The sequence below is a fragment of the Carassius carassius genome, chromosome 36, assembly GCF_963082965.1.
Source record: "Carassius carassius chromosome 36, fCarCar2.1, whole genome shotgun sequence".
In the NCBI taxonomy this organism is placed as follows: domain Eukaryota; kingdom Metazoa; phylum Chordata; class Actinopteri; order Cypriniformes; family Cyprinidae; genus Carassius; species Carassius carassius.
The window spans coordinates 7,875,214-7,902,999 of record NC_081790.1 but is presented as its reverse complement, the minus strand read 5'-3'; the positions used below and the strand labels follow the sequence as shown (position 1 = coordinate 7,902,999).

The 27,786-nt window shown below is 37.1% G+C and overlaps 1 protein-coding gene across 1 annotated transcript; it reads left to right on the top strand.

Annotated features, from left to right (window-relative positions):
* The first annotated feature begins 160 nt into the window (after positions 1-160).
* LOC132117054 (patatin-like phospholipase domain-containing protein 7) lies at positions 161-26,571 on the top strand. The gene is made up of 36 exons (XM_059526087.1): positions 161-346; positions 782-828; positions 1,371-1,436; positions 2,164-2,251; positions 2,833-2,912; positions 3,253-3,341; positions 3,471-3,611; positions 3,735-3,894; positions 5,599-5,679; positions 5,763-5,891; positions 6,267-6,347; positions 8,285-8,426; positions 8,780-8,863; positions 8,976-9,061; positions 9,143-9,295; positions 9,401-9,478; positions 9,730-9,935; positions 10,293-10,424; positions 12,869-12,992; positions 15,028-15,141; positions 15,248-15,314; positions 15,427-15,576; positions 15,669-15,732; positions 19,058-19,226; positions 20,086-20,268; positions 21,175-21,293; positions 21,824-21,980; positions 22,628-22,744; positions 22,836-22,905; positions 22,993-23,109; positions 23,535-23,683; positions 24,019-24,171; positions 24,262-24,378; positions 24,467-24,551; positions 24,745-24,860; positions 25,254-26,571. The coding sequence occupies exons 2-36, from the start codon at positions 784-786 to the stop codon at positions 25,389-25,391; spliced, it is 4,050 nt and encodes a 1,349-aa protein (XP_059382070.1). The 5' UTR covers positions 161-346; positions 782-783; the 3' UTR covers positions 25,392-26,571.
* Positions 26,572-27,786: the final 1,215 nt, after the last annotated feature.

Below are 27,786 nucleotides of genomic sequence, written 5' to 3'. Positions count from 1 at the left end.
TATTTTACATAGTTATTAATATTATATTATTATTAATATTATTATCTTATGCTGTTTTGCATGTAATAATAATAATAAAAAAAGTCAAACAACAGTGATCCTGATTGGCCCCTTGATGTTCCTCGTAGCCAATGAAACTGCACGTCACTGCTACGTGAAGGACTGTCAAGGCAACGCCAACAGCAGAGATTTGATTTCATGGGGCGAACAGGGAGCGATAAAAGTTTACAGTGCAGTGAAATTTGTGTGGAAATGACAAGAGTGTAACCCAGCCAGCAGTTGTGGCATGAATGAACAGTTTCAAACGGGATTATTTCAGGAGCGGTCTTCAGTCTCGCTGTCTTTAGTAAGTAAGCTACTGTATGCTAGCTAATTAACGTTAGCATAATACTCTTCCACGTATAAACCAGCCGCTTAAGAGGCGTTTTTAAAGATGTTTCAGATGTTTTATTTGATATTTTTGTTCAACGGGTCTAAGCCAAACAGAATTCAACTGTTTTTGTAAGTTGACATTGTTGTTTACAGTTTAAATATCTGCAACGCCCATTACACACACATGCATGCCATCCCTGCTTCAATGACAGCCTAAACACAGCGTCATATTTAACTGGCATGCTTGCTTTTCCATAGGATTAAGCAAAAAAATGTAAACAGAAGTCCTTCTGTCAACACTTTACTCAGAAAAGTTCAGGCTTGTTTTTTTGTTCTCAATCTGTCATGTAAAAAAATGCAAGCTCATGTAAATGCAAGCTCTATAAACTGAGGGATTTTGTGTTTTTAGAAATGGGAGAGAGTGAGAATAAGAATGAAGATCAATGCATGTATCCTGTAAGTATCATGCATCTCACTGTCTCTTTAATTTTTGTTGCAGCTTTTGTTGCATTTGAGTTAGTCATTATCAGTTCACATACTTGATTGTTGATTGTTTGTCCACTCACCATTAAATGTTAAAAATGTACAGTATGGTGTTTGAAAAATGACCACAAACAAGTTTGACATGAGGATGAGTAAGTAATCACAGTGGTTTGAGTTTTTGAGTTTTGGTGAGGAATGTTGGATTAATGGTTGATCAGATTTCCCACCCCTTGTGTTTTTGTGCAAGACAGGAAGTAGCTGAGCAAGCACCGTCCTCTTTGTGAGCTCAACTTCTAAGTCTGAATTAAAAAATAAACAAAGATTTCAAAGAAACCCCATATGAGCTGTTTTTTTTATCAAATTGTATTGTAATTTGGAACAAATGTAAATACATTATAAATACAAATATAAAAGGGTGTTTTATCCTTTTATCCAGAGAGGTTTTTTTTTTTTTTAAACCAAAACATAGACATACTTGTGGCTGTTTGTTTGTATATTGGTGTGTATTTCCTCAGGCTATTGGGAGTGAAATTCGTTCCCGCTTGCAGCAGTTTGTGGAGGAGAGGATGCAGACCACCATGGTACAGAAACTCACCAATATGTTCTCTGAATTAAAGGGATAGTTCACCCAATAATGACAATTCTGTCTCACCCTCATCTCATTCCAAACCCATTAGACCTTCATTCATCTTCAGAACACAAATTAAGATATTTTTGATATTATCTAATTAATGACACAATTTTCATTTCTTTCTGAGTGAAGACCTGTTCACACCAAAAACAATAACTATATTGGTTTCCACACCAGTGCATGGTCATGTTCTGTTTGTTATAAGTAAATGCTGCAGTTTCGTTGTCTGCTGCTTTAAATGCTCAAGCACTTTAATGTCAGGTGGATTCTGATTGGCTGTTAATGTTTTTATCTTTAATCAGTTAAAAGATCAGTTTTCCTTTCGAATTTAGAACTGTTTTTAAAACCATATTTTTATCGTTCTCTGTGTGAACAACAGGCCTTTACTCTGGAAAGCTGTTTTCCCACATCAGTTTTCAGTTTCTCAGATCAGCTGTACAGATTATGTAACGAATTACAGATGTTTAAATTATGTTTGGGTTTAACAGTACACCAATTTTAATGAAATGATTATTTCTTGCAGCAATTTGGCCAATAGTATTTGCTCTATTACTGAAAACACATTTTGATGAAAGTGAAATCAAAAGTTCGGTAGTAGAGGATGATGTTTATCAGTTTTCCTGTAATATCAGATAAATTCCCTTATCATACATTTCTGTGACTTCTGTCTGTTCAAGCTCACGGGTGTATTGATCGGTGCTGTGGTGGCTATGTGTCTGATAGGAATCTCTGTGCTTTTTCTCTACCGCAGATATAAACTGGCAAGTATGTGTCACTTCTGTGCCCAAAACAGATTCTTTCGCACTCTTATTATTCAGTTCAATTCAATTATTAGAGTTTAAGTCCAAAGAACTGCGTACTGATTTGAGCATCATGTTGTTTTTACATTGCTGTTCAGTTCTAATATTTGATTAAGTGTCTTATGGTCACACTGTTAAAAGTTTTGGGGTTGGTAAACTTTTTTTAAAAGATGCTCACCAAGTCTGCATTTTATTTAATGACAATACAGTAAGACTGTGGAATATTATTACTATTGTTTTTTTATTTAAAAAGCTTCTATTTTACTATAGTGAAAAATATAATTTATTTCGGTGATGTAAAGTTGAATTTTCCCCAGCCAATACACTTTATTCTTTAGTGTCACATGATCTTTCAGAAATCTATTTGCTGATTAAAATGCTTAAATGCTGTTTATTTCTATATTATATTTTTATCAATGTTGAAAATTGTTGTGATAATAATAGTGTTCAATTCTTTAAAAAATTCTCACTGACCACCAAACGTGTATGAATGTGTATATCTGATGTACTACTATTCTTTATTTATTTACTTGTGTGTGTTTTAAGATCAACAGTCTGGTGTTCCTCGCTATCGCTTCAGAAAAAGAGATAAAGTGCTTTTTTATGGCAGGAAAATCATGAGAAAGGTGGGTCACGCCTCACTAAAATCCATTTGCTTACCTGTGATTTTGCACCCTGTTTTAGCTGGTGATTAATAATCACATTCACAGCAGTCTATTTGTGCTCCAAGATAAATAGCTGAGTGTTTAGACTCTGACTCTGTTGAGATTTGCTTCAGTACTCATTTTTTTGTGTAATTAAAAGTGACATCAACTAAAACTTCAGTCTTTCTCCACTGGAGGGCAGCATAGAGTGTGCTAAGTGGCATTAGGCTGGCCTGTATTTGTGGCCCCTTGTATGACTAACAGCCTGATATTTTTATTTGCTCTCCATCCTCCACTTGATATTTCCATTTCTATCTTTCAGGTCCAGACCCTGTCCTCGACACCATCCTCCTCTTCAGTGTCTAAGCAGCGCTCTCGGAAGAGGCCTAAAGTTCTTAGTATAGCACGCAGGTATGTTTAGCTACTCGCATACCTAATTGTTACAGAACATGTGGCATCTCGTTTCATCGCCCACACAGTTTAAGTCGGGAGCTGTCTGATCAGTCCTTCTTGTTTGACTCCTGCTATGATGTCATGCAGGATCTTGCGGATCAGGAAGGAGCCGCCCACTTTGCAGCCCAAAGAACCCCCTCCCTCTCTCCTGGAGGCAGATCTCACTGAATTTGACGTGCAGAGCTCAAACCTGCCTTCAGAGGTGCTCTACATGCTCAAGAACGTCAGGTGAACAACCCCTACCCTGTGGGGTCACATGATAGCGGCTGAACTGCATGCTGATCACATGGTACAGTTCAGCCTAATGGAATGTCTGGTGTTCATCTAAAGTCGAATGTTGATCCTTTTCAGGGTACTTGGGCATTTTGAGAAGCCATTGTTTTTGGAGCTGTGTCGGCACATGGTGTTTGTGGAGCTGCAGGAGGGAGAAGGGCTGTTCAAGCCCGGGGATGATGACGATAGCATTTATGTGGTTCAGGATGGAAGGCTGGAGCTTTGCATTCATGAGATTGTAAGGATCAGTTTTAGAAGTAACTTTAGTAGTAATCCATAATAGATTCCAGTTGTTTAGAGAATGTCAGTTGACTCATGCACATGACAATTTGCACAATACACAAGATACAAACTATATGTTACTTAATAGTAAACTTATTATTTAATCTCAGTTAAGGCTACATTTAACCCTAGGATAAGAAAAGTTTCTTACTTTTCTCTGAGTGTAAGTCAGGAAAATACGAAGTCTGTTTATTTATGTGTAAATTATATCAAACATTATGCTGAATAATTAGTATATATAAATATATAATAAAACACACACACAATACATATATACATATATATATAAACTTATATATGTAAACTTATAACATTTTGTATGTCTCCCTATATCTGACACACCCATTTCAGGTCTTTCAGTCTCCACTAATGAGCTGATGAGTTGAATCAGGTGTGATAGATGAGGAAGACATACAAAATGTGCAAGACTGGTATTAAACGATGGTTTACTGAACAAATCGCTTTTTCTTTAAATACATTAAATTACAAAAAGAAATTTCTTGGGGATAAAGATCTACCTCAGCTTCTACTCTAAAATATAGGAAACCCATTTACAATTGACAACAGTGCCCAAAATTCAATTACTATTATTTTTTTTTAAACTATAATTCAAAATTTAAATTTTTTGTTGAAATATAATAAAACATGTACACAGTGGCTGTCTTAACTTGTTTCATAAAATATTTATTTAAACATAAATTAAATAATCAAAACATCACTCTCACGTAAAGTAAAATATAATGAAGTATACAGTCTAATATTTCTCAAAATGAGAAATTCATTACTCATTAAACTTCATTACTCTAGCAAATAACGAGCTGTAGACACTGATGACTTAACTCAGGTAAATGAAATGCTACATGACATTTTGCTTATTAGCTGTTTTTATTGACATCTTTCCGCAATTTAAACACTGATTGAGAAATTACATGAGATGTTTATTCATGCTTAATTTGTGTTAAAACTAGAAGTAAAGAATAAAGGTCCTTGCACACTGACTCTGAAATTTAGAAATTTTAGGACAAAATGCTTGCTACAGATGCTAAAGCCCAGGAAATCAAACCTGATCCAAATTTTTGGAGGCAGTGGTAAACGTGAATGCACAAAGTGAGGTCATATAATTTTTTTTTTTACTTGCGAGACGAGGATTTCGGACTCAGTGTGCAAAGACCTAAAGGCATGATCGCCCTCCACGCTGCCGTAAGAACTGAGGCTTCTAAACAGTGATATGTGGGGCCACATCAAAGAGCACCAAAACGGCATGTATTATCTGAATTTCCTGAAATAATTGAATGATTTGTTCGGTACACATGCGTACTGAACTGAATGTTTGTACCGTTACACCCCTGTTTAAAAAGGCTGTGAGTTTACCATTTTAAGTGTGAAAAGGCAACTAATGAAATAGTGTTTTGTTGGGTTAAGTATCTTAGTGGTTCTAGATCTGGGCTGCTAATGGAAATGTTATGGGTTCGAGCCCCACAGTAACTGATTTATGAACAATCACCATCTTATCCTTGACTAACCTCAGGTTACTTCACCTGGTCCCTGCAAAGTGTAGGTCACTTTGAATAAGAAGTGTCAGCTAAATGGCAAATGAGTAATTAAACTTAGTGCCCTCCCCTAAATGTATTATATTATCTTTTATGTATGTGTCTTTTAGGATGGCACAGAGCCTGTGGTGAAGGACGTGTTGCCCGGGGACAGCGTTCACAGTCTGCTCAGCATTCTAGACATCATTACAGTAAGTACTCTGTCTGCTTTCCTGACGACATATCCAGCTCCAGTGCACTGAGATTAATTTATTTATCTTCCCTTTTCCTCCAGGGTTATCCTGCTCCCTATAAAACTGTGTCTGCTCGTGCGGCGGTTAGGTCTACCATATTGCGTCTGCCTGCCTCAGCTTTCCAGTCAGTGTTTGAGAAATACCCAGAGACGCTAGTGAGAGTCATACAGGTACAGAGGAGCTTGAACTCTAGCATGGCTGTCTGCATCCATGTGACCTCTGTCTTCCTGAACATCTGTCTCAACCACACTGTTTTAATGGGCCATCTTCTACACTCTTTTTTTATTTTTATTTTAAATCCTCTACGTATCTTTAAAGCTCTATTTGAAAGCAAAATACACACTGTAGTAATATTTTTTTATATTTATCCATATAAAAAATATGGATAAATTAACATAGTGATGTGAAAAGTTAGACTACATTGTCTACATTGCATATTAAACATATTTAGTTCAAAAGAGCAAAGAAGTCATTTTACTGCATAGACATTGACATATTTGTGAGGCTGCATACTGTTAATTTGAAGCTTGTTTCTGTCTGTATAGATAATCATGGTGCGTCTGCAGAGAGTCACTTTCCTGGCACTTCACAACTACCTGGGACTGACAACTGAGCTTTTTAATCAGGTTGGAGAAAGAGTATACACGTACATCTCAGCATTATTACTTTTAGGATTACACACATGCACTCTATCACTTCTAAAATATGTGCTTTCCTCACACACACACACTCTTAGTGTTATTTCATGCTACGTTAACCCCCATCGGCGTAATCACTCCTGCGCTGGAGCCGTAAAACTCAGCTCGATTGAATAACATGGATCATAAGATCACGGCTTTTATTTAAAGGACACCGACTTTAACACCCTCTGGGTGGAAATCTCCCATCAGCCATCACTGCATGTCATAGCACAACCCTACACACATGTAACTCTCCCCTCATAGCGTGGACAGGCCGAGGGAGCTGTTCTCGTTTTGATTTAAGAAGTACTTTTGGCTTGTGCTGTGAATTTGAGTGCTCTCCCATCGGCTATAAATAAAATTTAGTCCCAACAGCAGGCAAGATTACGTTACAACACAGCATAAACTCAGTGCAGTTCTCACATTTATCATTTTGTGATGTTATGCTTACCTGGATTCTGTTTTTCAAAAAAAAAAATAAGTGATGAGTTTGAGTAAAAATGAATGAGGTTTAATGATAAAAGAAGGATGTTGAAAAGTAGGACTCCAGACTGCAACCTTTTTTTCTTCTGACGGTGCGAGTAAATTTTGTGCACAGTCGTTGTTTAACTCAAGCTGCCATGTCTGTCGCATATGAGAACCATCAAACGGCAAGCAAAAGCATAACAAAATCGCGTTACTCATTTGAGCTGTGCAGCGTGGACTGTTTATCAGCTCGGACTGCAACGCAAACAAATCCGAGCTTAGAACAGCTTTACTCAGGGACCAAAGTTGATTTTGCGTCACTGTTACTGCACAGCGCTGCAAGATCCAGTGAGAAGCACAATGAATAAAGGTTGCTGCGAGATCAATTGAGAAGCATTCAAATTCTTTTAGTCATTAATTCATACTTTTTCTTTTGTTTTGAAATAATAAAATCACTATTATAAAATATCAAGATTTTCTCAGTTTCGCTCTATTTTTTTTTTATTAAGTAAAAAATGTCACAGAGTGCTTTGAAAAACAAACTTTTCTTCAATTTGCGACAAAATCACACATAAACACTGAAGTTGTTGGTCAGTTTCATTTAAGACTTTAGGAAAATAATGGTACATTTAATAAGAGTACAATATATGTCTTTTCTACATAAAAATTTGATTTTGCATGTTACTGTTGTTAATAAAATACATTTTGTAAGCTTCTTAACTCTCAAGAACATGTAATATTATTAGTAAGTAATTAATGCAAAACAATAGTAATTTTATCATATAGATATATTTGTCATATCTCTCTGAAATGAAAAGAATACTGCACATTGGAATCTCTATGAGTTAAGTCTATTTATTATCAAAGCAATTGTCAGTAATACAGTTAAAATGGGGAAAATATGTGAACGATTGCATTGCAGGCTGATTTAAGGTCTGTTCCTAAAAACTTTTTCAGGGGCTACAGTGTTCCTACTAATAATAGTTAGTCTGGAGCCCTGAAAAGGAAAAATCTAATATTATTATTATTATTTTACATGTTTATAGTTATGTTCCTGTTTGTTTCATGCGGGTTTTTTAAATGTATATTTAGCAAAAGTTATGACGTCAATTTAAGTCAAGCTTTTGTATGGCTTTAGAAGACTTGAAATATAGTGCCAAAGTCATTAAAAGCAATTAAATGATACTTTTCATAGTCTTTTTGGATACTGTTTGCTAATGAAGTAATTAAGAGTCTTTTATTTAACTTGTTTGTTTGAGTTTATCTTTATGTGGAGAAAGACATCAGACAGTCAATGGCTGTTATTTTAGACCAGTACAATTGATGTATGTGTCCTAGATGCTTGTAAGTGTCTTTTCTTAAGATTGTGTGTGTGTGTGTGTGTGTGTGTGTGTGTGTGTGTGTGTGTGTGTGTGTAGGAGAGACAAGCAGTGCCGCTGTTCACAGTCAACAGTGTGCTTACTGAGGGGAGTCCCAGCAGAGTCCCACGCAGAGCCCACTTACAGATACAAACAGAAGACGAGCACCTACAGGGCTCCGGAGAGAACTTGACAGACTCAGGTACATGTTTACATTTTCGTCTATTCTTTTGAGTTTGTTCTTTGCAGTCCAAATAGTTCACAAATTGCTCTGATGTGTGTGTGTGTGCGTGTGTGTGTACACATTCTAATATATAATTAAAATCCTTACCATCCAAGATGAGATCCCTTTAAAAAAAAAAGACTTTCCCTGACTAAAAGAGAAAACAAAAACAAAACTTTGCACTTGCAATATTGACTTTATGTATGAATATATTTAGCTTCTAGTTTTCTTGTCAGATTTAGCTTTCAATCTAAATATTCCTTTTTTTATCAATTCAAAAGGAATATTTCTTTCTGGCTATTTTGAGATTGATAAAATGTCTCATCACTTAGATGGAGGGCAAGCTGGTTCATATGAAAACACGTCCACGGTCGCGCGGAGGTCTCGCTCGGTCTCTATGCCTGTAGAGAGCTCAGGTAACAGATAACCTACCATCTGTCTTGCCACTCTTACTCACTCCACACAGAAATGGCTCCTCTAGTACTAAACTCTGCAAACTTGATCTGTTTTCTATGTGTCCGTATGCAGGAGTGGCAGGAAATGACCTGGACATGGCTTATGAACGAGCCCGTGTCACCATAGATGAATCTCCATCCAGTTCTGTCATTCACAAGGTTTTCATCTCTCTCTCAAAACCTATAGATCTCTACATAATAAAAAAACAAACAATCTTGATGATGCTTTATGTTCTTTAGTCCATTTTGAAGAAGAGTGTGACCATGCAGCATGCTCCGTCCGCTGTGATTCACTACACAGACAATGCACCACACTCTGACGTTCCTCCTAGTAAAGTGGGCACCATTTTCCAGGCCGCCAAGAAGGATCTGCTGGGGATTATTCCGCTGCAGGTCAAAATACATCTCCATTAGTGGGATATGAGTTCATGGTTTATGTATGTTTGGATTGATTTATATGTTTGTGTTGAATATTTTTATTGGGCTGTGTGTGTCCAGGATCCCAGTTTGCTGGAGGGCAGAGTAACGCTCCATCAAGTTAAAGCTGGATCTGTTGTAGCTCGCCAAGGAGATCAGGTCAGGCATCAGAAGATGCATATGAAATGGCTAAAAACCCAGTGAGCTGAATGCCTGTTTGCTGCCTATATTTGTTCACTGACTTTTGCTTCAGGCGACGACCTGTGATGGCCAAAAATGCTGTCTAAATTGGAAGCTCATTAGATTTTAAAACCTAGCCAGTGAGAATAGCTAGACATTTCAGTGGATTTTCTAATATGTTACTCTGTCCAAATGATTTGCTTGACTTTGTGTGGGTGTGTGTCCTTCAGGATGTAAGTGTGCAGTTTGTGATCTCGGGCACGTTGCATGTTCACCAGAGGATGATTGACCGAGAGGTGGACACGTGTCTGTTTGTGGCTCACCCAGGAGAGCTGGTAGGACAGCTGGCTGTATTGACGGGTGAGCCACTTATCTTCTCCGTAAGGGCACATCGGGACTGCAGCTTCCTGTCCATCTCGAAAACACACTTCTATGAGTAGGTTTTCAGTCCACATTTCTAATGTTAGTCTAGATTTTCTTTCTGCACAATCTCTCTTATCTGACATAACACTAATATTGAATAGTTTGGTGTCAATAAGATTTTTTCAAGTAAATGGCATTCTATTGAACTTTCTATTAAAAAATAATCATGAAAAACATTTATCACAATTTGCATGTGAAATGAGTATCACCTGCACCATGTTACAGTAGAATAATATATAGTAATAAATTACTGTTTAATCCGAATTTAAGTGCTTGTTGACATTGGCAGGCAAATAATGAACATAAACTCACTCTGGTTGCTGGTTTTAATGGTTCTCCAACTGACATGTTGATTCGCTCACATATTCAGGATCATGCGAGCTGAGCCCACAGTGGTGCTGAATGTGGCTCATACAGTTGTAAGAAGGATGTCACCTTTCGTCAGACAGATTGATTTTGCCCTTGACTGGATGGCTGTGGAGGCAGGCAGAGCTGTCTACAGGTCCACTTCATTTCCTTACATATTTACTAGTTACATTTTTTCACACTATTTATTTTCTCTCAACTTTCAACCTCTTTACATTTACATTTGGTCATTTAGCAGACGCTTTTATCCAAAGCGACTTACAAATGAGGACAATGAAGCAATCAAATTCAACAGTAGAGCAATGATATGCAAGTGCTATAACAAGTCTCGGTTAGCTTAAGGCTGTACACGTAGCAATAGTTTTTTTACATAATATAATAAATAAAAAGAAAACAGATTGAATAGAAACAGATTAGAGCAAGTTAGTGTTAAAGGTCTTTTTTGCTTTTGTTAATTGTATAATAAAGGAAAAGACAATAGATAAAATTCAAAAAGATTAGAAAGCTAGTTTTTTGGGGGGGATAAGGACTCAGCTACTCGGATTGAGTTGGGCAGGTCATTCCACCAGGAGGAAACATTTAATTTAAAAGTATGTAAAAGTGATTTTGTGCTGCTTTGGGATGGCACAATCAGGCGACGTTCACTTGCAAAATGCAAGCTTCTAGAGGGCACATAAGTCTGAAGTAACAAATTTAGGTAAAAAGGTGCAGAGCCAGTGGTGGTTTTGAAGGCAAACATCAATGCCTTGAATTTTATGTGAGCAGCTGTTGGTAGCCAGTGCAAATTGATAAACAGCAGTGTGATGTGCATTCTTTTTGGCTCATTAAAAATTAATCTTGCTGCCTTGTTTTGGATTAATTGTAAAGATGTGATAGAACATTATAAAAGCATGTTCCGAAAGAAAGGGCCTGGTCTTCTTGATGTTGAATAAAGCAAATCTTCAGGACCGAGCAGTTTTAGCAATGTGGTCTGAGAAAGTCAGCTGATCATCAATCATAACTCCAAGGTTTCTGGTTGTTATTGAAGTAGTTATGGTTGATGTGCCCAACTAGATGGTGAAATTATGATGAAACGATAGTTTTGCTGGAACCACAAGTAGTTCTGTCTGGGCAAGGATGAGTTGAAGGTAATGATCCTTCATCCAGCAAGAAATGTCTGTTAGACAAGCTGAGATGCGAGCAGCTATCGTCAGGATTGAATGAGATTTAGAGTTGAGTGTCATCAGCATAGCAGTGGTATGAAAAGCCATGTTTCTGAGTGACAGAACCTAATGATGCTATGTAGACAGAGAAGAGAAGTGGTCCAGGAACTGAGCCCTGAGGTACCCCAGTAGTTAGATGTTGCGACTTGGACACCTCACCTCTCCAAGATACTTTGAAAGACCTATCTGATGGGTAAGACTCAAACCACTGGAGTGCAGTTCTTGAGATGCCCTTTGCCAGTATGGTTAACAGAAGGAGCTGGCTGTTAACTGTGTCAAAAGCAGTGGACAGAACCAGCAAGATAAGTATTGAAGATTTGGAATTCGCTCTTGACAGTCTTAGGGCTTCAACAACTGAGAGCAAGGCTCTCGATTGAATGTCCACTTTTGAAACCAGACTGGTTGCTGTCAGGAGGTTGTTCTGTGTGAGAAAGGCAGACTTGGTTGAGCACAGCTCGTTCAAGTGTTTTTGCAATGAAAGGAAGAAAGGAAACCGGTCTGTAGTCCTTAAAAGAGATTTAATAATATAAACAAGTATACTTAGTGTGATACTTGGCCAAATGTAACCTTTTAATTACCAGGTATTCATTTTTTAAAAGCAGGTTTTTCATTTATTTCAGCTGCATACATTTGCAGTAAATCTTACAATGAAGACCAACTCTTTATTTACTTTGAAATTATACAGCACCTTTAAAAAAAATTAATAAGAAATATTTTATTTAGCAAGGATGCATGTAATTAATCAAAAGTCACAGTGAAGACATTTAAAATGTTACAGAAGATTTCTATTTCAAATAAATGATGTCCTCTTTAATTTTCTATTCATCAAAAAATCCTGAAAAATATATCATGGTTTCCACAAAAAAAAGTTAAGTGGCATTGAAGACTAGAGTGATGGCTGCTAAAAATTCATATATTAATAAATAAATATAATACAAGTGCTTTTAACTGTATTTTTAATCAAATTAATTAAGCCCTGCTGAATGCAAGAGTTTTTTTTTTTTAGTATTTTTTTTTTAACTTACTGATCTTAAACTTTTGAACTGTAGTATACATTCGATAAGCACCTATAAGTGTGTCATTTACATGTCCTTATAGTTTTGGCTGTGTAGTGTATACATTAATATGAAATGTCCTTCATAACAGTTTTCTAGCTCTTCTTAGAGGAGCTCCCAGATAAACTCTATTGTTAAGATCTTTTTCTCTCCTCTTTTCCTATGTCGCCTCTGTAAGAAATTTGGACAGAATACAATCTAATAAACTTGGCGATTTCTTTTTCTCTTCTGCCCCTCTGGCTGAGACAGATAAGCTTTCTCAGCATTTCATAAATCTTCTATGATAAACGACCTCATCCTTTCTCCCTCTTTTTCTCTCTCAGGCAGGGTGATAAGTCTGACAGTACTTTTATAGTGCTCAGCGGCCGTTTGCGTTCCGTCATCATGAAGGAGGATGGGAAGAAGGAGCTGACTGGAGAGTATGGTAGAGGAGATCTCATTGGAGTGGTGAGCTATTACATTTACATTTACATTAAGTCATTTTGCAGACATGCATATGCACTATATAGCTATTCCACTTGCACAACATATATTTTAATACAATAACTTCTTGTCATAGCAAACTTATTCCTATCTCTCTTCTATTTAGCTCCTTTATTACCATAAAAGCATTTATATTTAGTCAAGATTCTAAAGAGCTGTATAGTCACCAATCTGCATCCGAGATCAGTTTTCATGATTGTACCTTGAGTTTCATAACCTTTCATAACTTTAGATTTTTCTAAGATGACTCAAAGATGAATCAAAGATGAAAAAGAATGATATTTTTCCATGTTACATAATGCTGCATATTGTATGCACTATATAGAAAGTGGCCCTATTGTATGTGCAGCATCTCTTAGAATAGCTTTGGTGACATTTACTGGCGTTGATGTATTCAGTAAATTTGTGCCACCTAATCATGTGAGCATCAGAGAAAATAAAACTCAGTATCTCCCAGGAGATCCCCCTCTCTCGTCATTCATAATGTTTTATTGTGATTGGCTGATGCCTTTTTGCGTCTCTGTGGTGACGCCTATGCTGCTAAGAATACCTGTCCATGTTGATACCATGGTTACATTGCTGGGAGAACAGTGGTGGTTCATTGTCCATGGACGTGAGTGATGTGAATGAAGGCCTGATTTGTAGATCCAAATTTAGTCTCAATCTACGTCATGGAGTTTTATTAGTGCAGATCTTTGCTCTTTTCTGAGCAAAAATATCTTGTCTTAGTAATAAAATATATGTCTAAATAGTGAGATAAATGATAATTCTCTCATCATTAAAGCTGTATTCATTCATTCATTCATTCATTCATTCATTCACTTTATTTATAGAGCACTTTACAACTGCACCTTCAGAACAAAGTGCTGTCTAATCAAAAAACACTTCATTAAAACACACAACTTAAAACAAGACACAACCTATCAGCAGCAAAAACTAACCCACCCTCTCAAGGCTAAAGACAAGAAGTAGTTTTTGACTTCAATTTTAAAAGAGGTGACCTCTCTTAGTTCCTGAGGAAGACTATTCCAGAGCTCGGCCTCGCAACAGCAAAGGCCTGATTTTCTTGTGATCTTATGATTTTCTTTTTGGTGAATAACACGTTTCAGTGTACCTTTGTATGACTAGGATTAGGAATAAGCATATTGCATTATTTTAGTATTATTAATATACTATTATTTATTACTATTTATTAATATTTTGAACTAGCTTTTATTTTATTTTAAGATTTAGTAATGTTGTTTTTGTGAATATATATATATATATATATATATATATATATATATATATATATATATATATATATATATATATATATATATATATATATATATATATATATATATACACACACATCTTTTAATTTATTTTTATGTCAGTTGTAGTTATAGTATTTCAACCTGAACTACTTTTTTTTAAAGTTTAAGCTTTTCAAGTAAAAATTTATACTTAATTTTATTTCAGATTTATTACACTTTTATAACAAACAATTTTGTAATAAAAGTTTCTTTGAACAGTAATTTTATGTTTTTGTTTATATATATATATATGTGTGTGTGTGTGTGTGTGTGTGTGTGTGTATATATATGTATTTACATGTATTTACATATATGTATATGTATGTGTATATATATGTATTTATTTATATATATATATATATATATATATATATATATACATATATATATATATATATATATATGTATATGTATGTATGTATGTGTATAAAGCTTTTAATATATTTTCTTTTCAGTTTAATACTTCAGACTGAACTATTTCTATTTATTTAACATTTCTAATAGTTAAAATTACATAACGCTAGAATCATATGAGCCACCCTATTTTTGGGGATGAAATGTCCCTTCTAAGGTTCTTCACAACAAATATGTGTTAAAAATAAAATTAACACTTTACATTTTTTCTGATGTAATTGCTTCAAAGTCAACCAATGCATTGTTTACATGCATTATTTTGTGAATGTGTGTGTGTGGGAATGCAGGTGGAGGCTCTGACCCATCAGAACAGAGCAACTACTGTTCATGCTGTTCGGGACTCAGAACTGGCTAAACTACCTGAGGGTGCTCTCAGTTCCATCAAGAGAAAATTCCCACAGGTATGTCAGCCGCACTGCATTTGCGTTATAGCCAGAAACTACAGTGATGAGAGTTTCTCTGGGCCTGTATAAAGTCAGTTTTTTTCGCTTTATTTGATCTTATTAGGTAGTCACAAGGCTCATTCACCTGCTTGGACAGAAGATCCTCCAGCAAGTTAATGGACCTCTGACAGGTGTGTGTGTTTGTGTAAAACTATCAGTGTTCTGTCTTCATCTCCTGGATTAAAGTCCAAGTTTCTAGACTGACTATACATAACTACTTTGTGTTTGTTTTTTAATGTCCAGCTCGCAGTTCAGCTCTACACACACCTGGCAGTAAATGGGACGTTGGAAACCCTGCCTCAAACCTGGCCACTGTCACTGTGCTCCCAGTATCTGAGGAGGTTCCTCTGACTGCGTTCACCCTGGAACTTCAGCATGCACTCTTAGCTATCGGTGAGGATGCTGTATTTATATAGGCTTTGTATCAAAAAGGGGAGAAGGTTTACAATTGGAAAAAAGGTTTGAGTCAAATTTATGTCTTCCAGGCCCAACTCTTCTCTTGACTAGTGACATCATCAAACAGCGCCTCGGGTCTGCTGCATTAGACAGGTACGGTATCAAACTGTCATTAGAAAAGAGTTTGCGATGTTTATATGGCATCAAATATTAGTTTATATAAACATGTGGCCTCTTCATCTATCAGAATATGTAAATTCACTGTTAATGCATGTTGATTTTTAGGTAGAGTGTGTTTCGGCTGCCTGAAAAACAACACCACACTCATCTTTATTATTTTCTCACATTAAAGTAGTCGTTTGATGAGCGAGATGAAAGCAGTTTTGTGATATGGAAATGAACAACACAATTAACCCCATAAATAAACAGTCCGCATGAGTCCTGTCCCTCTAACCCAGCATGAGATCTTCCTCTCTGTTGCTGATGTTTGTTTCTGTTCTGGTTTAAGTTTAATTTAGAAAACCTTTAAGTGCCCATACTGGCCTGCTTTTTGTGAAGAATATTGACAAGCTCTCATCCATCACATGTTTATTGGACAGTTTAACAGAAATAGATGGACAGAGAAAAGGATCCAGCACATATTCATCAGTAGCTAGAACAGGACTCTAGACCAGTGCCGCGATGGTATTGTAGGTGGGCCGCCAATTACTAATAAAATAAATAATAATATATTTCATATATATAATTAAATAACAAAAAATAAATATTAAACTGTAACTATGCTTCCACTATTGGAGCTTGCTGATTGGTTTAAGAATAAACCGCCAATTTATCTTAGATATTTTTGCTGCATATGCTACAGAACAACAAATTCAAACATGCATAAATGCTGTCAACATGTTCCCTGACTGCTTGCTCCGCTGACTGTCTACCCGCTGCCGAGCTCTGCCTGGATCTGGTTTTCCCGTTTTGCTGAGCGGTGCCAGTCCGAGTTATTTTCTGTTCATTGCCAGTTCATTCTAGGGCTGTGCGATTAATAGAAATCATCATAAAATAACGATTTGAGCATGCGCGATTTCTAAATCGCTTTATAGCAAGATTTTCCGCAGCTCTGACCTCCCGCATTATGCTATCTGATCCAATCAGAATGCAGCGCCTACTGCGAGAACAGAACAGACTGGGCATATGCTTAACTCCAGGTTCACACACTGTCTGCGATGCGCCTTTTTTCCGAGCCCATGTTGACGGATCAGAGCGTTCACACTGCACGAGGTAAAAGGCTTTAAATAAAAACGTGCAAAAATTAATATCTAGCACATGAGCATAGAGAGAGTTGTGAGTGCACACGACACAGTTTAAGTGTGATGAGAAACGTTTTAAGTGCGCACACTCTCACCGGGTGAGAGCAGCGTGTATCTGAGCAATGGTTTTGTGACAGAGCAAAAGGAAATCTGCGTGCGAGCGGAGAGATTCGCTCTCGTGCATTATTTTAATGTCCTTTCGCGTTACAATAATGCACTCTCTCTGCTGCTTCTGCACCGCACACATAACTGTATATATATTTATATTTTATTTTATTTTTTTGCCATAAGTCTATAAATGTTGTTACACCTTTAGTGATTATTTTGACTTATGTCTGTTCTGAAAGTGAAAGTGAAGTGACATTCAGCCAAGTATGGTGACCCATACTCAGAATTTGTGCTCTGCATTTAACCCATCCGAAATGCACACACACAGAGCAGTGAACACACACACGCACACTGTGAGCACACAGCCAGAGCAGTGGGCAGCCATTTATGCTGCGGCGCCCGGGGAGCAGTTGGGGGTTCGATGCCTTGCTCAAGGGCACCTAAGTCATGGTATTGAAGGTGGAGAGAGAACTGTACATGCACTCCCCCCACCCACAATTCCTGCCGGCCCGGGACTCGAACTCACAACCTTTCGATTGGGAGTCCGACTCTCTAACCATTAGGCCACGACTTCTAGAGACGTTACAACTTTTTGATAAAGCTCTAATTGGTTTTCTTTTGGAAATATGTTTCAAATTCATCCTGAATGCATTTATGACTGTAAAGCATATATGTGTGCATCAAAATTGTGATTAAAATCGAAATATCAAAATTGATCAAAGAAATCGCGATGTTTTTTTCCCCATATCGCACAGCCCTAGTTCATTCAATAAATACAGTTAACAATCTAGCTTCTGAGTACTAAGTTATTAACCGTACAATAGCGGGGTCAGTTATTATTATTTATTTTTTTTTGCAGTGGGCCGCGCAAACATATGTTTGGATGTGTGGGCCGTGAGTTGAAAAAGGTTGGGAACCACTGCTCTAGACTGTAATGCTTGCACATTTGCAAAAATAGGATCTGTATAAAATCTAATCCTCATTAGAAACTCAGACTTTGTAGCAATGCCGTTGTTAAATTTCACATGGTGTCAGATGAAGCAGTTTTTTTTTAGAGTGCATGTCATCATTACATGCACTAACATTCCAAAATTTGGGGTTAGGGTTTTTTTTTGTTGTTTTTTTTTTGGTGTGAAGGAAGTCTCTTAAGCTCACCAAAGCTGCATTTATTTAATCAAAAATAACAACATGCATATTGTCAAATATTATTACAATATATTTTTTTAAATGCTTAAATAACAATTGCAAATAACTGTTTATATTTTAGATATATTATTTATTTACCTTTTGTCGTCATAGCAAAGCTAATTTTTTAGCAGGCATTACTCTAGTCTTCAATGTCACACGATCATTCAGAAATCATTCTATTAGCAGTATTATAATCAATGTTAAAACATTTGATCTACTTAATATTTTTGTGAAAATAGTTCAAAAGTACAGACACACAGGGATGCTATCCACTGTAAACACTCTATATGCTTTGAATAATTTCTCAATTAACCTGAGGGAACTACAGTAGATCCATAACCCACCAACACCCCCCCACAAAAAAAAAAAACCAGGTAAATCAAGGTAGTAATATCTGAAATCAAGGAAATGTTACAATTATATGCCATTGGAAGTCATTTTAGTACAAAAAATCTAGAAAATAATGGAAATGTATATAATACATATTTCACATTTGAGTGCATTCTACTTATTTTGGAAAATCTCTATCAAGTAGTCGCAAATGCTTAAAAGTCATGGATGTGTCATGGATTTTCATTGGGCAAAAGGTGTGGAAACCTGCAGCTTTTCACGTGTTCCATAAATTAAAGTTCCCAAATAACTAAAGATATTTGAAACCTCAATATATCATATTAGTCATTGCTGTCTTATCTTTAGTCTCATTGTCCAACTTCCATCTGTGAGGAATGGAACAATTCTAACCTGACTCTTTGACTGTTTATATAAATGGCATAAGTTTAACAATTTGTTTATCTACATTTTTAGATCTAGGGAACAAATCAGTTTATTTGCAGATACCATGAGAAGTAGCTGAAAATAGTCTCTTTCTCTCTCTACTACAGTGTGCATGAGTACAGGTTGTCGAGTTGGCTTGGGCAGCAGGAAGACATCCACCGCATAGTCCTATATCAGACAGATGTGTCACTCACTCCATGGACTCAGCGCTGCATCAGACAGGCCGATTGCATCATCATCGTGGGACTGGGAGAGCAGGACCCAGCCGTGGGAGAGGTATGATGGTGTTACATCATCACAGAATGAAAAACGCTTACATGAACTGGTGCTAAACTTCAATTACCAAGATTCAGAGTTCCACTGGAAATAGAAGAGTCTTTAATATAAGAGCTCTTCCGAATCAAACAAAATGGGTTTCAAGGCCTGTAATTTATCATTCACTCAGGATGGCAGGTACTTTTATAGGTTGAGCCCAAAATATATGAAGTTGTTTGAACCATAACACACTGAGCTAAAAATGGCTCCTACTCTTCTGTACTGTAAGTCACTGCTGAACTGCTCTGATCACAGGCAGTAATCAACCATGTTGGCGGGACCCCAGTTGAACTGCAGGATTTACTCAGTTCTTTTCCTAGAGAGGGAAAGATTAATCACTTACGTGCGGGAGGGAGAGCGTTTTTTATTATATCCAGTGGTTTTGACGGTCAGGCCTGTGCATTTGAAGTTGGATCAGAGGTCTGGGGTTGAGCAACATTCCTATTCATCATAAATCCTGCAGGCTTTAAAGAGTACGGCCACTGTAGCACTGCTCTTTGAATCAAGGACTCAAAGCTCAGATGTTTTAAGCAAGTCTGAAATGGGTAATTGTACACGCATGAAAAGAATGGAGAGAGTGGATGTGGGTCTTCTCTTAAATGCACATCAGCCCGTCCCAATCAATAATTATTCTTTAGAACAAAATGACCTTCTGAAAGAAATGGATATATTTCTATTACATTACATCTAGGTCTGCATTCAGTGCATTCCATTAAAGAAAATTATTTTATTATTATAATGCATTTGGATGGACTGTTGTCTAGTTTTGAAAGGATGATATTCAGACGTCTCTCTGTCTGTCTGTCTCTTTGTCTCTCAGTTGGAACGTATGTTAGAGGGGAGTGCGGTGAGAGCGCAGAAACAGCTGGTGTTGTTGCACCGCGAGGACGGCCCTCCTCCCAAAGGAACAGCCGAATGGCTCAACATGCGGAGCTGGATCTCCAGGCACCTTCACCTGTCCTGCCCCAGAAGGGTCTTCTCCAGGAGGAGCCTGCCAAAATTGGTGCAGCACTCAATATTACATCATGGTTCACTGAAATAACTGTATCACCCCCTCTTATTTTAATTTTTTTTTTTTTTTTTTTTTTTTTTTTTTTACTTTTTATGCACCATTTTTTCACAGACCCACTTGAGCGAAGAAAAAAATGACATACATTTACATTTTAAAGTATACATTTGTTAGCAATCTATGCATTTCAGACACTTGATATTCCGTGTCAAGTTTCCCAAGCTGCTGCTGGTGTGTCCTTGAGCTCCAATGACTTGTCATAGCAAATCTTAGTCTTGTTCAGGATATAACAAGAAAAGAAACCACAAAGTAAAACTAATTACATACAAATCTTTAACAAAGACCTTGAAGAAATAAAACTGGCCTCTTTTCAATCTGCTTCATAGTTGAGATGGGATATATATTTATTTATTTATGAATAACAACAAAACGATGTTATCAATAAAATGACACTGTTCTAGATTAAGTTCTTAATAATTTCTTTTCCAGTAGTAGCTATCAACTTGAGTTGTGTAGGCAGCTCTATTAATGGTTTGAGAATGTCTGACTCGAGTCCAAGGTCATGTGAGATTGTGAGAGTGTTTTATGGTGAGATTGGCGAATGGAGAGCCATTCCAATTCCAGGATCCACCAATGTTGATATTTTTTTTATTATGAATTGGAATTAGTCGTGATTTCTTTTCTTTTCAGACTTTTCATAACTTGCTATTCTTCAGTCAGTTCCTGAAATACATAAATTAGTCTAATTTGAATCTGAAGAGTACAATTGCAGATTTATTAACCGCTAGGTGGTCAGACTAGACCTTAAGCCAATCTTAACATAGTGGCGAAGCTCAGATAACCAGCCCCTGATATTTGGCATGGTGTTGATCTAAGTTCCTGTGTCATTTGTGTTTTCAGAGAGAAATGTACCAGCGTGTGTTCCAGAAACCCGCAGATCGCCACTCTGATTTTTCACGTCTGGCCCGTGTTCTTACGGGCAATGCCATTGCGCTGGTCCTGGGTGGCGGAGGAGCCAGGTATTCACTTTTTACATCTCGTAAAAAATTAAAATTAAAAAATTTAAGTGAAGAAAAAACACCTCCACTATTTTGTATGCAGATCCTCACTCCCACTCTTGTTGACACTACTGTGCCATTTTCTGTTGAAAGCCCTTTACCACCCCCTCTCGGGCTTTGTTTGACCTCTTTCCTCTGTTGCTCTCTTTCTGTAAATTTAATTTTTTCTGACAGCTTCTGTTTGTCTATTCTGTCTTTTTCGTGGTTGGCAGGAGGTGTTTAAAGGTTGGTTGCTGTTTTCTCCCTTCTTTCCTTTGTGTAGTAACTGTGATAGTTTTAACTCAGCCCAGTTTCTTTTAGGGTTGAAAACCCCTATAGTGTTGTTCAAAAAGAGAACAACACAATGCTCATTCAAGTTGTCAGTTTAATCAAGCCATATTTAATTCTTTTGGACCAATAGAACAGAACAAGAAAGGTTTTGTATAGATTGACCTTGCATCACTGGGTTTATTTGCCCCCTCACTCCCTTCTTCACATCTTCCTTCTTTCAGGGGCTGTTCTCAGGTGGGCATCATTCGAGCATTAAGTGAGGCGGGAATCCCCATTGATCTGGTGGGCGGCACCTCTATCGGATCCATGATGGGCGCGCTGTATGCAGAGGACCGCAGTTACAGCAGTATGAAGATCAGAGCCAGAGAGTGGGCAATGGTGAGAAAGCACTCTAATGTAAAACACTCAAAATCCTGTGATGAACCTTAGCTACTTTTTTCTATTCCCTTTTTAATATCTTTATCCTTTTTCTTTCTTTTGTATTGTTCTCTGTTCCCTTTTCCATTTCAGATTTGCCATTCCTTATCTTTTTTTTATTTTATATTATTTTTTATTTTTCATTTACTTTTATAATTTTTCCCCTATAATTTTTTTGTTTTATTTTTCCTTTTCTTTTCCTTTTCCTATTCTTTATCCTTTTTTCACTGTTTTGTTTTACTAATTTTTAATTTAGTTGCTCATTTACTTTACTACTTTACTACTTTACTACTAATTTCTGCTTAACTATTTCTTTTTTTTCTATTTTCTATTCATTTTTCCCTTTCTTTTCATTACGTTTTTTTTAAATCCTTTCCATATTTTTTTTTATTTCTTGTCCTTTTTATTTTATTTTTCTTATTCCTTGTCATTTCCTTTTCTGTTTCGTGTCCTTTGTTCTTTATTTTTTGCTATTTCTTTTCATGTTCCTTTTCCCTTTCCTTTTTCTATAGATTTTCTTTATTGGTTTCTTTATTTTTCTTGTAATTTAAAAGCCACCTAAATTGGACACAATAAAGCTAACTTTGTTTCCCTTTCCTCCTCTGCAGGAAATGACATCAGTGTTTAAGAAAGTGCTGGACTTGACCTATCCTGTCACTTCAATGTTTTCTGGTGCTTCATTTAACTCTAGCATTAATGCAGTCTTCAAGGACAAACAGATAGAGGTAGCAAAATGGCTCTTTTTGGCTCAAAAACCCTATACTGGATCACAATCTGCCAAATTTAGCATCTTAAATGTGTTTGGCTTGTTTACAGGATCTCTGGATCCCCTATTTCAACATCACCACAGACATCACTGCCTCCACAATGAGAGTGCACACTGATGGTCAGTACTGCCACACAAACCACTTCCATTTATGAGCCTCTGCTTAACCGGGATAAATGTCTGACGTTTCCTGTCCCTCCATCTCAGGCTCCCTGTGGAGGTATGTGCGTTCTAGCATGTCTCTTTCTGGTTACCTGCCCCCACTGTGTGATCCAAAAGATGGACACCTGCTCATGGACGGAGGCTACATCAACAACCTGCCAGGTGTGTAGTAGGACATTAGCTCTTTACCCCCTGACAATCAAATCCCAGTATACCATGACAAACACACTATTTTGAAGATGCATGTGTTAAAATAATGTAGCCAGTTAACTAATGGCATAAAGTCTGGGCCAAGATTATTTGGCTCATTCTGGCCAAGGACCGCCCACTTAGACAGGAAAATCTGTCTGGGGGATGGTTCTAAAAGAGTCGAAACCCCAATAATAAAACTTTTGTGAAACTTCGAGCCATTTTTGTGTGCAATTTCCATATGACATTCAGTGAATAGACTGTGGGAGGACTTGAGTGTGCCAGATATTGCTCAGTCTACTGAGTTTATCAGATCTGAGGAATTGGGTAATTTTGGTCTTTTTGCAATAATGGAGGTTCATTGTTGCTGATGGTGTTGCCTTTTCTTCCCGTTTCAGCGGATGTGGCACGCTCCATGGGTGCTAAAGTGGTTATTGCTATCGATGTAGGCAGCCAAGATGAAACCAACCTCACCAACTACGGGGACGCCCTTTCTGGCTGGTGGCTGCTATGGAAACGGCTCAACCCACTGGCTGAGAAAGTCAAGGTGAGGGAGACATTAGCCAAGTGTAATGTTAACTTAATTAGTTGTGTCTAGTATGTGAGGCAAGCATCACCATTACTATTGCTTGTGCTTGTATCAAAGGTGTGTCAAAGGTTTTACCCGACAGATGATAAAACAGCAAAAATATCCTATAGATTTTCATAAAAAGGGGACCTGAGCCATATATAGAATGTTATTAACTAGCAATCACACTGAAAACATTTGTGGCAACCACTTTTGCATGCACAGACACTTAAATTTTCTTCCGAAAACGTTAAAATCTGTTCTTTTTAAAAAAAAAAATTATTTTATTCAAAAAGTTGTTATTGCTGTTCCAGGTGTTGAATATGACTGAGATCCAGGCCCGGCTGGCTTATGTGTGTTCAGTGAGACAGCTTGAATCTGTTAAGAACAGCGACTACTGTGAATACATCCGACCTCCCATCGACAGATACCGCACACTTGAGTTTGGCAAGTTCGATGAGATCAGCGTGAGTTTTATCTCCTCTGCTTTTTCAGCTTCTCCACTCAAAATATTCTGTCTTTGTTCTGCGCTTATATTGTGTTTGGTGCGCATATAGGAAGTGGGCTACCAGCATGGGAAGACGGTGTTTGATGTGTGGTGCAGGAGTGGCGTGGTGGAGAAGATGATGAAGGACAAACATCAAGAGGAATTCCACAAAACGCAGAGCAACAATGTGAGCCTGGATCACCTGAAAGAGGGACTATTGAATTGTAATGTGTGTTGAAACAGTTCCGCTCTTCAATTTATTGCTGTTTTTGCAGTTTGTGACCTGTCCAAATGCTTCCTTCACTGATCTGGCTGAGATCGTCTCACGGATTGAGCCAGTCAAACCAGCTCTTGTGGATGGTAAATCAATGTTAAACCTTATAAGTTTACCTTTTAAAATCACATTTGGCAGTTGTTTTCTGGGATTTTTGCCATACATTCCCAGCATATTGATCTGTTTTTGGCTTCTGCTTGGATGTCATTTAGTATTGTGTGATTTGTGTACTAACATCATTAGGCTAATGGGTCGGAAATATCTCCATCTTTCCCACAGATGAATCAGACTTTCACACCGACTATGAAGAGGAGATGGCAGAGAGTGCTCTGTCAGACATTGAGCTTTACAACCATTACAGTGAGCACACAGAGGAGGAACTGACCGCAGACACTGTAAGTCTCACACACACACACACCGATTGTTTTCAGCATGGATAATAAGAAATGTTTCGAGCACCAGATCAGCATATTGGAATGATTTCTCATGGATCACGTACTATAAAGACTGGAATAATGGCTAATGTCATAGAAATAAATTACGTACAATTTATTAACAGTAAAAAATGTTCTTTAATTGGTAATAATATTTCACTATTACTGTTTTACTGTATTTTGATCAATTAAATGCAGCCTTGCTGAGCATAAAAACTTCTTTTAAAAACAATTAATTGTACTGACCTCAAACTTTTGAAAGGTTGATGGTCTAAATCAAATGAGAAAAAGTTGAAAAAATCTTAGTCCTATAAAATCTTCAAACTAAACTGATTGATTGATGCTTATGCCCAGGATGAAGAATTCGAGAGGTCTCGAAGGCAGCGTGTGCGTTCTGACGTGGAAATCCTAGGGCCAGTGTCCTCCAAAACACTACAAACCTCTAGTCCCAACAGTCCTCCAACCCTCCACAACCGAAAAACCAAGTATTGAAACCCCTCCATCCCGACCACTGACGCAGATATCAGCATGGCAGTGAACAAACACTGACACTCCTGTGATTTTGTCTATTTACACAAGCCTTTTTCCCCCATCTCATACAAAAATCCAAAGAAAACATCTATTGCACTGCAAGTTTAAGATGAACATGCTGGGTAGCATGGCATGGAGTTGAAATAAAACTGGCCTTGCATCTGAGTAGTAACTCAAGACGATCCAAGAGTCTGTGAAGTTTCATGCTGACTTTGAACTCTTTCGATTGCCATGTGTTATCTTTACTCTGTCTTGAGTTACCGGTTAGTCAATAGAGGAGGAAATTCCACGATTGAGACGATCACCTAAAACATTGTCTTTACAAACAGATTGGATTGCATGGTCAGTTGATTTTTTTCTTCTGTCAATGAAAGTAGCAGAAAAGAGCAAAATAATGATTTAGATTTAGTGATATTGAATGTGAATCCTCTATTTATAAGCTCAGATTACTGATGTTGACGTTTTGTTTCATTTAAACCCTGAAAAACTGTTTGGCAAGTCGATTTGTCCCACAGCTTTGGCTGTTTCGTGCAGGACAGAGACTCCTAGCTCATGATCTATGGACCGTTGAGTGATCGAGTGACCAGTGTTGTATATCATACCGAATGTGTCTGATGAGTTAATCACACCTCATTTAATCAAACAAAACACATCAGAAAAGCAATCCTATCAATGCAATATTTGTTATATTTTTGTTTTGAAAAATTGCCGTTTGATACCTGTAGTGCCTCTTTTAACCTTAATACTATCCATATAAAACAATGGGAGTTTGATAATGGTTCAAAAATATATTAACAGTCTAACCACAATGCCAGTATTGATTATTATGAATGTGTAAGGTATTGTTTGAGTTTTGATGCTGCCGCTATGACTGACATTAATTTGGAGATCTGTGGTAACGCCAATCTTCTGGAACCATTGTAATGTTGTGTGCCAATAGTGTAATTTAAATCTGTCGTAACAAAAGAAAGCATTTATATTGTCAGTGTTGATTGTTTAGGGTCAGTTTGTTCCCAAAGTTAAAGAAACCACAATATGGGCATCTGAGAAACCAAATGAGAATGATTTTCGAATGATGGGAGAATCTAGTGTCACACGTCTTAATATGATGATTCATAATAAACTGCATTTTGCCTTTGTCTTATGAGTTCTAGTGTTCAAAGGCCGTCGAAGCTTTTGAAATATTATTTTTTGTAGCATAATGCAGGACGGCTCACATTTACTCTGTCTGCTGCACGCTGCACTCCAGGAGCCATATGTTCCCGGCGCCGGTGGTAATTATGAGAATGAATTATGGGATTCGGCTGTAGTCTATGGTTTTTTTGCCTAATGGAGACGCTGCCATATTCAATCACTGCTCGGTGCCAACTATGAGTAAAACAGCCTCAGCAGGCCGCTGCACGTGAGATTTAATGCACTCAGACATGTAATGAAGACAAAACACTTCCAAATGAGTTTTGTGAAGTGAGAACTAGGAGATAATCACACATGATGAACGAACGTCTTATGCATCACATGTACCGAGGTGTGCAGCTGCACTAGGTTTTAGGTTTAGTTTGTAAGGTTTTGTAGTATATACAAATTTTGTGACAGAACTTTTTTTTATGTTGCTTTAATTTTGTAATATGCTGCTTTAACACATGAATAAATGACATTTTTAGAATATAAAATAGTCATTTAAAGATTAAGTATTTCACAATATTGTGGTTTTTGTTGTTATTTTGCATTAAAATAAATGCAACTTTGGTGATTATAAGAGGATGATTGGATGAGCTTTAAATAGATAAATTAGACGTTAAAGCCATGTTTTATTGCCTTGCATCCCCTTCTTTTCTTTGTTCTTGTTTTCTAGTTCAGAATCACCTGCGTCTCCTGCATCTTCACCTCGTCGTTGTCATAGAGAAATGATTTCTGGAATCTCAGTGAGTTGTTTAAAGATGGTATGATTCATTTAGTCTTTTCAGATAATATGTATCTTTGTCACCCGTGGTCCACTTCTCACCAGGTGTGCTGTAGACAAATGGGATATTATAATAGACGTCCTGTGTTTCCCAGAACAGCATGAAAATAATTAACTGATTAATGAATGAAACACCCACTGCAGATTTTTTTTTTTTTTTTTTTGGTGAATCACTTTAGCTGGCTCTAGTTTTAAATGTGAATGCATGCTAAAATGTTCATCTGCTCTCAGCCATATTTTATGTATTGTTTAATATATGATAAACGCTCTCAAATGCACATTATTTATGTTGCACTAAGTGATCTAAAGACAAAATTCTTCTGATTACAGGGCCTTTAAAAATCCAAGAGGCTATGTGTCTGTTGCCCTGGCTGGACAGATATTGGGAGCCTGCAG

Excerpts from the sequence above, each read along its gene's own strand:
- LOC132117054 (XM_059526087.1), top strand. The coding sequence starts at position 784 with ATGGGAGAGAGTGAGAATAAGAATGAAGATCAATGCATGTATCCT. Across the intron at positions 829-1,370 it reads AAGATCAATGCATGTATCCT|GCTATTGGGAGTGAAATTCG; the intron begins GTAAGTATCATG and ends GTATTTCCTCAG. Across the intron at positions 3,612-3,734 it reads TACATGCTCAAGAACGTCAG|GGTACTTGGGCATTTTGAGA; the intron begins GTGAACAACCCC and ends GATCCTTTTCAG.